Below are 11,315 nucleotides of genomic sequence, written 5' to 3' on the forward strand. Positions count from 1 at the left end.
TACATAGATCTTATGCTCCACTTTGTGCTGGAATCACACATAAAATACTGACCATCTGGAAGAACCCTAGATCTCCTGATTGTCAGTCCCAGTGGTGTTCCAATTCTGCCTGGTGTTTCCATTTAAGATTGTTGCTTTTAAGTATCACATACCCCAAGTTCAAAAGTTCTCCAAATACAGTGGTACCTTGGGTTACATACACTTCAGGTTACAGACTCCGCTAACCCAGAAATAGTACCTCGTGTTAAGAACTTTGCTTCAGGATGAGAACAGAAATTGTCCAGTGGTGGTGCAGCGGCAGCGGGAGGCCCCATTAGCTAAAGTGGTGCTTCAGGTTAAGAACACTTTGAGGTTAAGAACGGATCTCCAGAACGAATTAAGTTCTTAACCTGAGGTACCACTGTAGTTTGTGGTGCGTGCTGAAGGACCACCCTTGAATGCTGGCAATATAAGTTTTGTGAAGCTTAACAGGCAGGCCTGTCCCATGCTTGTTCCCAGTATAGTCTGCTCAATGTTCCAAATAACTATTGTGATTAATAGTCATCAACAGCCATTGGGGTCATTGAAGCATAGAGTTGGAAGGGACCCTGAGGATCATCTAGTCCAACCCCTGCAATGCAGGAATATGCAACTGTCCCATATCTGCCATCCATCAATTGGTCTAATCCTCAATTATTATTTTTTAATGTCCCCTCAGAGCTATTGCCTATCACAACTTTTCAAAGGAGTGTTTTCCTCTATTGGTTCTGAATCTACTGCCAGTTAATTGCACTAGGTGAATCCGAGCTCTATTACTGGGGGCCTCAGTACATGTCTGGACTCCAATCAGAATGGGATTCTCAACTATGAAGCTCATAACTGTGGAAAGAGGGGAAATGGAGTTTTCCCCAGTGCAGCACAAAACACTGAAGTCAAAAGCCTGCTAAGGAAAACATGGATCTTTTCCTCATGGGACAGCAAGTATTTTACATGTGTGTTGTGCAATACCACCAATCAGCTTTCTTGCTAACACTCTTGTTGTTGTTTAATTATCAAAGCTTTATTTGTTGTTGCATATCTCAGCCAGTAGGAATAACGTAGCATTGATTAAAATCACATTTTGCTTAAGGTCATTTATGCTGTTGACGGCAAAGCATAATCTTCCAAGTACTGCTTTTCCAAGTAGATACGGCCTCTGCGTATGTGTGTCTTCTTCTTAACGGAAGATGGCAGCCAGCAGCAGTGGCGTAGCGTGGGGGGTGCAGGGGGGGCCGGCCGCACCAGGCACAACCTCTGAGGGGGGGGCACTAATCTAGTGGAAGAGACTTGAGTGCTAAAATCCACGAGTTAGGGGGCGGAAATTACTTGCCTTGCCCCAGGTGCTGACAACCCACGTTACGCCACTGGCCAGCAGTGCTCCACCAGCTGTCACTGCAGCTGTGGTAGCAGTGGACAGCCCAGCAGCACCTAGAAGAGGATTAAGGCACACCATTATTGTAATGAAGATCTCAAGGTGCGGAGACTGGCTCTGCCAATCATGTGGTTCTTGTCCTGAGAGCAGCAGACATACCGACTGGCTGAAGTACGGCAACAGCGCTCCCAGCTGCTACTCCTCCACCATTGGCGACGGCAGCCAGCAGTGCTCCACCAGCTGTCACTGCAGCTGTGGTAGCAGTGGACAGCCCAGCAGCACCTAGAAGATGATCAAGGCACACGATTATTGTAATGAAGATCTCAAGGTGCGGAGACTGGTTCTGCCAATCATGTGGTTCTTGTCCTGAGAGCAGCAGACATACCGAGTGACTGAAGCGCGGCAACAGCGCTCCCAGCTGCTACCCCTCCGCCATTGGCGATGGCCGCTGCCGACATCATTTTTGCAGCCAGAGAGCCAGCTGCAATTCCAGCTCCAGTGAAGCCTGCTGCTCCCAGTGCTACTGGGACACCAATCGTGGCCACTGCTGCAAGAACACAGAATTAGGAATATGTTACATGATAGAAGCCTTAAATCTAAATTGCCTAGACCACAGTGCTTAACCATCTTTGCTGTGGGTCCTAGGAGACCTTGCAGGCCTTTTCCCACCTGGCCTGGGATGGTGGGGCCCTGACTGACAGACTCTAATTTCAAAAGCTAAGGCTCTTGGGCTTGGATATTTAAGGCAGTGGTTTCCAATTGGGGGTGTGTGTGGTCTGTTGCACCCCCCTGAGAGAACTTGCTTATCTTGCTAATTGGGGAGTGAAAGTCATCTGTGGATCATTGAGCCTCCACGCACTATCAGGGAAAGTTGCTGGATGGCAAGAGAGTAGGGATTGGGGAAAAACCTCTGACATCATTTTATGGCTCTTGCAATTGGTACAAGGAGAGAGTGAGAATGCAAATTGCTTGCTCCATGGGGCGAATTCATGGAGCCCTGCTAGGACGAAAGGGGAAGCAGCTCCTGGTTGCTTATCATCTAAAACAGGCTTCCTCAAACTTGGCCCTCCAGATGTTTTGAGACTATAATTCCCATCATCCCTGACCATTGGTCCTGCTAGCTAGGGATCATGGGAACTGTAGGCAAAAAACATGGAGGGCTGAGTTTGAGAAAGCCAGATCTAAAATAATTAAACTAGGAGTGCCTAATTCAGACGACTTGGCATGTAAAGCTCTCCACCTATCGTTGTTGTCATCATCAATCCATCTTTCACCCCAAGGTCCCAAAGCAGCTTACAACAATTAAAGCACAATATTTAAAGGCATTAGAAAACAACTTAATGTCATATGAATAAGGTGAATTCTAAAAATATGCCCAATCAAGCAAATGCATAATTTTGCGTCCAGACCTCATTGATTTTGGGAGGGGGGGCGGGCAAGCAGGTGTCTAGAAACTTGGGCTTGGGGAGAATTTGGTTCAAGTTCCTTTTTCGCTTTAAAAAATCAGAGTAGCCCTAGACCAGTCACTGTTTCTGAGACCAGTGGAGTGAGGGGGGAACAAACCTTTTCACCAGCACTAGGTACCTCCGTTGCTAGACCTGCTCACAACAACTTGCCATGACTTCAGCTGCATTTCTGGCACTCAAGGCAGTTTGTTTCTCTCCTCCACCCACCCACCCCTGCCATCCTTCCTGCTTTGGCTATCCCGGCTACCAGTGCTTTTTTTCTTGGAAAAAAGGTGGGGGAACTGACTACGATATATAGATACAGTGGTAACTCGGGTTACATACGCTTCAGGTTAGAGACGCCGCTAATCCAGAAATAGTACCTCGGGTTAAGAACTTTGCTTCAGGTTGAGAACAGAAATCGTGCTCCGGCGGCGCAGCAGCAGGAGGCCCCATTAGCTAAAGTGGTGCTTCAGGTTAAGAACAGTTTCAGCTTAAGAACGGACCTCCGGAACAAATTAAGTACTTAACCTGAGGTACCACTGTATTTGCTTAATGCAGAAAGGGCATCCAAATTTTGTTTAATTTAATGCTGTTGGCTATCCCTTCAGTTATTCTGTTTTGATATGCCAGGTGTTCTGTCAAAGTCATTTCACAGATCTCATCAAGCCAGACTTTCATTGTGAACTCCACCATTTCCAATGACTTGCAAGCTTCATTCATGCTGATGCAAGCAAAATAATCACCCAAACTTGCCCAACTGGAAATCCATATTGCTAAAAACTTACCCAAGCCGGCTGCACCTCCCAAAACTGCAGTCACTGAAAGAGAGACTTGTTTTAATAAGATATAATGGATCTCAAGTACATATACAGTCATACCTCGGGTTACGAACGCTGCTGGTTGTGCATTTTCGGGTTGCAGACCGCGCAGAACCCGGAAGTACCGGAACGGGTTACTTCCAGGTTTCAGCGCTTGCTTATGTGCAGAAGCACAAAATGGCCCAGAAATGAGCTGCTATCTATGACTAGGAGGTGGATAACATATGGGAGTTTAATCGAGAAAGAAGGAAGTAAGTGGAAAATGAAACCATATGAAGAAAGAACATGTAAATGATTGGCTGCATTACTTTCAGATTAATGAAATGTTTAGAAAAGAGATTGCAGAAAGAGGCTATTTTGAAAAAGAATATAGGTTTCAACGAGAAGTATTGAATAATGAAGTTAAAAATTTATCTATGATGTATAAATTACCATATTTTTCGCCCTATAGGACACACTTTTTCCCCTCCAAAAATGAAGGGGAAATGTGTGTGCGTCCTATGGGGTGAATGCAGGCTTTGGCTGAAGCCTGGAGAGCGAGAGGGGTCAGTGCGCACCGACCCCTCTCACTCTCCAAGCTTCAGGAAGCCTTGGGAGCCTCCAAACCAGGTCGGGGGACAGCAGGAAGGCGCGCTGCACCTCCCCGCTGTCCCCCAGCTTGTGGGGCTGGCAGCGGGGAGAAGCGCGCAGCGCGCCTTCCCGCTGTCTCCCAAAGTGATCTGGAGGCTCGGGGGACACAAGCTCGGGGGACAGCGGGGAGGTGGAGCGCCGCCATCCCACTGTTCCCTGACCTGGTTTGGGCTTCAGGCAGATATCCTCAAGGCGTGGGAGCCCCGTGGGAATCCCGCCGGTCTCCCAAAGCTTGCAGAGAGCTGCCTGTTCTGGGGGCTGGGGTCGGGGGAAGCTCGGGCTGGGGGATATTTTTTTTCCCCTTTATCCCCCCCCCCAAAAAAAACTAGGTGCATCCTATGGGCCGGTGCGTCCTATGGGGCGAAAAATATGGTATTATAAGAATGGCATTTGAAGGATGAAGAGGTTAAATCTGTTATGATTCAATGGGCCAAAGATTTTGGACATAACATTCAATTTGATGATTGGATAAAATTATGGAAGGAAGGGATGAGATTTACAGCATGTACCACAATTAAAGAAAATGTAATGAAAATGATATATCGATGGTATATAACACCAGTCAAATTAAGTAAGATGTATAAGGTGAGTAAAAAATGTTGAAAATGTAAGGAGAAAGAAGGGACATTTTATCATATGTGGTGGGAATGTAAAAAAATGAAGTGTTTCTGGGAAATGATATATAATGAGATAAAGAAAATATTGAAATATACATTTGTTAAAAGACCAGAAGCATTCCTATTAGGAATTTTAGGTGGTGAGATAAAAAGGAAGGATCAGAAAATATTTTTGTATGCAGTAACAGCAGCTAGAACTCTTGTGGCCCAGAAATGGAAACAAGAAGAAATGCCCACGATTGAGGAATGGAGAACGAAATTAACGGATTATGCAGAACTGGACAGATTAACAGGGAGGATTCGCAACCGACGGGACCAAAGATTCACTGAGGATTTCTACCAAACCTTCTTACTGAGGACTGGAATAAATTTACAGAATATATTAAAAATATTTGTGATAATGATATAACGTTTGTAAGTTTCCAAGAAGCTCTGTAAGAAGGTTTGGTAGAAATATTGTTTAAATAACATGGTAAGATAAGATATTCATAGTGCAATATAAATGAAGAAATGTGAAGATATGTAATAACTACGGAAAAATATCAGACATGTTGATGGAAGTCTAAAGAAAAAAGACGTGTGATGAATTCCAAATGTTTAATTGTGTTATAAATTTGTTTTTATTGGAAAATTATATATATATATATATATATATATATATATATAAATGAACTGCTATCCAGTGCAAATCTTTTAATACTGGGCAAGATATATTTCAAACTGGCATTTTCCAACATAATGGCACAGTTGCATTTCTTAACCAGCTTCAGTTTCCGTGCTGTCTTCAAAAGCTGCCCAAGATGTGACCTGTTACATTAATCTAAGATGTTACAAGAGCATGTAACTGCCCATGCAGAACTAGAAGAAAAGTATTTCAGATTTGTTCAATTCTTTCATCTAGTCTTGGTCACTATGTATACAGTTGTACAAGATTTTGAAATACAGTGGTACCTCGGGTTACATACGCTTCAGGTTACAAACTTCGCTAACCCATAAATAGTACCTCAGGTTAAGAACTTTGCTTCAGGATGAGAACAGAAATCGTGCTCCGGCGGCACGGCAGCAGCAGGAGGCCCCATTAGCTAAAGTGGTGCTTCAGGTTAAGAACAGGTTCAGGTTAAGAACGGACCTCCGGGAGGACTTCCGGGTTAGCGCCATCAGCGAATGGCGGAGTTCCTCCGACCGGAGGAACTGGCTCCGTGGAAACTGGGTCTACCTGCCGCGGCAAAGGTAGGGACCTGCTAGAAATCCCAGGTGGAGGAAGCCTGGTAACGTGGGGTTCGGCAGAGCACCAGGAGCGCCTCCCCTACTCGCGGGGAACCCCATTTCGGGGCTCCGGAGCGAAGTAGGGTGAGCGGCGCAGTGCTGCGAACTGATTGCTATTTTCACAGTGTGAAGCCGCATTGCCATTGCCGGAGAGCGCTGACTTTTTCCTGTCGACAATTGGACTCTAAACAAGTACCCATGAGTAGAAACGGAAAATTGGATCAAGAAACATCCTAATTTGGCACCGAAGCGGGAAGGTTCAAAACAGGAAGTCCGCCTTCCACTTTTTGTAAATAGACTGAAGCAAAAACCTTATAAGCTAATAGCCTGGAAAGTTGTTTTGTAAAGGTCAAAATTTCCTTCATTTATAACCACTAAAATCCCCTTGGAAGCAGGAGAAAAGGGGGGGGGGGAAATTTGACTGTTCAAGCCTGCAGGAGAGGGAGTAAAGGAAAATAAGTTTCCACCGTCTCAAACCTGGGAACGGGGTGTCAGAGGCAGAAATTATTGGAGATGTCCATTGACTGTGAATGGTACATTTTGACAGATAGCTAAAAAAGAGAAACAAATTGATTCCAATGTTGCCTTTTGCATTCTAAAGAAACAAAATATTTGAAAATGGAAAGTAACTTCCTTTTGTTGGACATGTTTTAAAAAGATGGATACAAATAGAAATTGTCTCCTCTAGAGGGAGCTTGTCATATTGTTGCTGCAGTTTACTTGGGGACTTCACAGCTGCGAGATTAACATCGTGGGACCAGACTGTGACCTTGAATAAAAATGTGTTTGGAAGAAGTCTTGGTGCTTGCTTTTTGCAAGACAAATGCTTTGCTGGAGCAGCTGCATGAGAAGGTGGATTTGATGAACTAGAAGTTGGATTTAATGATTGTTGTAGTCAGTGAATGTGGACAAACAGGGAATACTGACACAGAAATCATACAGGGACCAACTCAGGAAACTGGTTCGACTGGGCAGATGCAAGGGCAGATAATAATGGAGGAGGTTACGGTGGTACCTCAAGCAACACAAATGGAGAGACCCGAGGCCCTGCAGGAGCATAAGCCGTTGTTTTGGAAGAATGAACTTGGAGTGGGCCAGAGGGAGTCTGGAGCTGAGGAGGCTTTTAACTTTGGAGGGACTTTGGTCTGATGAGGGAAGAGGGAGATAACTATGGGCGGAAATTCCCCAGAGACCTACTCCTCAATGAGAAAGGAAAGAAATTAAGAAAGAGACCAACAAAAGATAATGAAAAATGCAAGTATAAACAAGAAGAAGAAGATCTGCAGAAGGGGCATGGAAGAGATTTAAGAGCCTCGGACATAAGACTACCAGGTTGATGGACTAGATGGAATGGACAGTAAGGATTGACATAACCCGAGACCAGGAAGAAGGGACGTTGGATGAAAATTGGAAGAGTCTATAAAGAACAACTTTTATTTTGGGAACTAGTGTAAAATTAATGAATATTAGGGGAAATGTTGGAATGAAATTGTCTGGCTTTAGTATAAATGATATAAGGAGCTATGTATAAATAAGCATTAAGTTTTAAGCTTTAAGGTATTTTATGGTAAGATAAGGTTAAATAAAGTAAGGCAAATTGAATAATAGAATATAGTGAAAGATGGAAAGGATTTGTTGAGTTAATTAATTGGTTAGTGAAATAACTAATTAAGCTAGAATACAAAAAGTAAAAGCAAAAATGGAAAGGATTTGCTGAAAAAATGATTGAATTAGAATACAAAAAAGGGAGGTGTGAGGAAGTCAGGGAAATAAGCAAATGAAAGATAGGATATGGAATGACTGATTTGTTTTTAACTATTTTTACTTTTCTGAATTTTGTATCTTTTTGTCTCTTTTCTCTCTTTCCCCTGCTTTTTTTTAAAAAAATTGTATCTTCCTTGAAATTTTAATAAATATTATTAAAAAAAAAAAAAAAGAACGGACCTCCGGAACGAATTAAGTACTTAACCCGAGGTACCACTGTACTGTCATTCCTACCCACAAGAGACCTCCAGTTTCAGGAACAGGGAAGTTCTAATTGAAGCGTGGGGCAACACACACATTTAACCAAGTACTGCCTACTAGTGTGCATGAATATTAAGACAGATTTTGGAAACATAAAATTAAAAGCACTCCTATGCGGATGAAGGCACATGAATACATGCACAGAAACAGTGGTCTCTGTACTGGGATGCGGGTGGCGCTGTGTTCTAAACCACTGAGACTCTTGGGCTTGCCGGCAGTTCAAATCCCCGCGATGGGGTGAGCTTCCATTGCTCTGTCCCAGCGTCTGCCAATCTAACAGAAAGCATGTTAGTGCAAGTAGATAAATAGATACCACTGTGGCGGGAAGGTAAATGGCATTTCCATGCACTCTTGCTTCCGTCACAGTGTTTTGTTGCACCAGAAGTGGTTTAGTCATGCTGGCCACATGATCCAGAAAGCTGTCTGTGGAGAAATGTTGGCTACCTCGGCCCGAAAGCGAGATGAGCGCTGCAACCCCATAGTCACCTTTGACTGGACTTAAACGTCCAGGGGTCCTTTACCTTTCCCCCTTACTTGTGTACACATGCCATAGTGTCAACAGAACCTAACGGGGAAGCATGCTTCCAATTTTAATCTGCACTGAGTGGGGGTGGAGGTAAGGAGAGTTTGTGTGGCTGACTGAGAGTTTGAGACAACTGCTTTGGACTATACAGTTACAGTTACCCAATTCCCAAGAAAGTAAACAGGCTCTCTTACCTGGATCAACCATGCTGGCTTCCTAAAGACCTGTATAGAGATGCCAGAAACTCTTGTTAGGATAATGCAGTGTACAATTGTGTGTTAAACTATGGAACTCAATCCCACAGGAGGCAGTGACGGCCACCAATTTTGGGTGGCTTTAAAAGAGTGTTAACGGAAAAATCCGAGGGCTCCCTTGAACAAAAACAAAGGATAACTTGGAGCAAAACAGCAGCCTGTAGGCTTGGCCTTTATTGAACTGTTGCAACAGGGTGCTCCCCTCACTTGCAGGAGAGAGGAAGGACACAGAAAAAATGGTGTGCAAGGTCTTACAAGGACTTTTGAAATTCCCATCCTTTAGATCAAGCCCACCCCCAGAAACATCATGCATACATCACAGAAAGGAGGGGTTGAGGGAGGAGTTGTGGTGGTAACCTGAGTGTCATGTCACCTGGGTGGTTCCCCCTTTCCCCCTCCCCATGAGTACTTTCCAGGTGACAGAGGGGAGTTTGCAGTTTCCTGCCCCCAGGGGGAAGAGCTGGTTATTGTCCTTTGTTCCAGTCTGTGCTGAATCCACTCCCATATGCAAGTTCTTTGTGATCTTGATGGTCTTCTGTCTAGGACCATCAGGGTTGGCATAGCAACTGGGCAGGGCTCCTGTGGATGTGCTGTTATGCTGAAGGGATTATGGCTGCCCTGTATCAAACCTTCCCCATTTTGTAGTCCTTCCTTCATGGAGTAAAATAAAAGTGAAACAGTGCAAATCCGATGTATGGTTGATTTACTATGAATTTATAGAGAAAGCGTAGCGTATGTAGTGTGTGAGTGTGAGTGTGTGTGAAGTTTGTACAAACTGAATGATTGGAGGGGGGGTTCCTGCTACAAGAGGACTGGACAAATTCATGGAGGACATGGCTATCAGTGATTACAAGCCACAATGGCTGTGCTCTGCCTCCAGTTCAGAGGCCGCAGTGCTTCTGAATACCAGTTGCTGGAAACCACTGGAGTTGCGACTGAGGGTTTTCCAGATGCATCTGAATGGCCATTGTGAAAGCAGGATTCTAGACTAGATGGACCATTGGCTTGATCCAGCAAGATCTTATGTTCTTAACTAACAACCACTCGGACCCCCACTGCGTCCAGAACCCACTCGCACATTATGCCACTACACTGTTAAAATGATTTGCTTAAAACAATTCCCAAGGTGGGAAACTGCTGTGTTAACTCTGTTTCACAGCAAAAGCAACCAAGTCTCATGGTAACATAAAGACTAGCAAATTATATTCAGCATAAGCTTCCATGAGTTAAAAAAGGACTCTGGTTCATGGGTGTAGTGGGGGGAGCAGCTCTCCCCCAATCAAGTAAAACAATATACTGTAAATACTTAACTAACTGACCAATCACGTCGGTTCTGCCCCTCTAACAAAAGTCCTGACCCCTCCAACCAAATCCTGGCCCCCCCAACAAAGATCTTGGCTACGCCCATTGCTGGTTGACAGTATTATACCAATTATATGAGGAGTCGGCTTGTTTCAATCTATTCTATATATGTTGCATTAAGCTAACAAATTGCTAACGATATGAGCAATTGTATTAGGTTACCTCTCACCAGATTTTCTTTTCTTAAACGAAGGTATTGTTGCTTTTAAAAAGGCATTCAGTATTTGTGTTGAAAGCAACCTATTAACAATACTTTAACAGTTAGATCTCTCATTTTAAAAACATCCTTAATGTTGTCTAACAGCAAAACCAAGGGGGCAAGGGAAGCTCACACCCTGCTTTTTCTTTGATTTTTTAAGATACTTTGCCAAAAACACTACGTATCTTTACCTCCCCACCAAATAAGCTTAAAAGCTACGCAATTCTTGGAAAATATACATTCTGAGAAGTGATACTTGGTCTTGCGTATTAAGAAATATTTCTCTGAAATAGAAACATGTCAATATTCAGCTGCTGGGGAAGAAACTGACGGAGTCACCAACTTCCCTTGCTTACCCTTTGGCTAACCCTGCGAGAAGTTCCTGCGCACCCACTCCGCTTCTTGTGTATCTGCAGCCACTGCCCCTCTTGTTTATATCCTCCTCTGTAGTGGGGAGAGGCTAGTGACTGACAGCATGCTCCACCAATGTAAGCAGAATCTGGACTCTAGTTCCATGCTGCAGCCCTGTTCCAGTTATTAAGTAACATCCAGGGACCATTCCACAAACCTTTAGGTTTCTATTTCCCAGCCCTCTGAGGAGAAGGAGGGAAACGAAAGTGATACACAAATATTTGAGCAAGATTGGATGACACTGCCTCCCGCACTTTGGTCAAACTCAAGTTGGTAGCTTCCAGAACACTGTCCAACCATCTCGTCCTCTGTCGTCCCCTTCTCCTTGTGCCCTCCATCTTTCCCAACATCAGGGTCTTTTCCAGGGAGTCT

The 11,315-nt window shown here is 44.2% G+C and overlaps 1 protein-coding gene across 3 annotated transcripts; it reads right to left on the minus strand.

The window, feature by feature from the left end:
• Positions 1–1,014: 1,014 nt before the first annotated feature.
• On the minus strand, positions 1,015–11,076 carry LOC307222488 (uncharacterized protein). 3 transcript variants are annotated; one of them, XM_079987823.1, is made up of 6 exons: positions 10,923–11,076; positions 8,912–8,941; positions 3,624–3,656; positions 1,776–1,937; positions 1,550–1,672; positions 1,015–1,446 (listed from the first exon to the last, which is right to left on the minus strand). In XM_079987823.1, the coding sequence occupies exons 2-6, from the start codon at positions 8,922–8,924 to the stop codon at positions 1,313–1,315; spliced, it is 465 nt and encodes a 154-aa protein (XP_079843949.1). In that variant the 5' UTR covers positions 8,925–8,941; positions 10,923–11,076; the 3' UTR covers positions 1,015–1,312. The 3 variants fall into 3 exon arrangements, with proteins under 3 accessions (XP_079843949.1, XP_079843948.1, XP_079843950.1); XM_079987822.1 differs by having other exon boundaries at positions 10,889–11,072; XM_079987824.1 differs by having other exon boundaries at positions 1,015–1,194; positions 1,598–1,672; positions 10,889–11,012.
• Positions 11,077–11,315: the final 239 nt, after the last annotated feature.

This window comes from Podarcis cretensis (genome assembly GCF_951804945.1).
Source record: "Podarcis cretensis genome assembly, chromosome: 8".
NCBI lineage: Eukaryota > Metazoa > Chordata > Lepidosauria > Squamata > Lacertidae > Podarcis > Podarcis cretensis.

Excerpts from the sequence above, each read along its gene's own strand:
- LOC307222488 (XM_079987823.1), bottom strand. Across the intron at positions 1,938-3,623 it reads GGGAGGTGCAGCCGGCTTGG|CAGTGGCCACGATTGGTGTC; the intron begins GTAAGTTTTTAG and ends GTGTTCTTGCAG. Across the intron at positions 1,447-1,549 it reads TGCCGTACTTCAGCCAGTCG|GTGCTGCTGGGCTGTCCACT; the intron begins GTATGTCTGCTG and ends ATCCTCTTCTAG.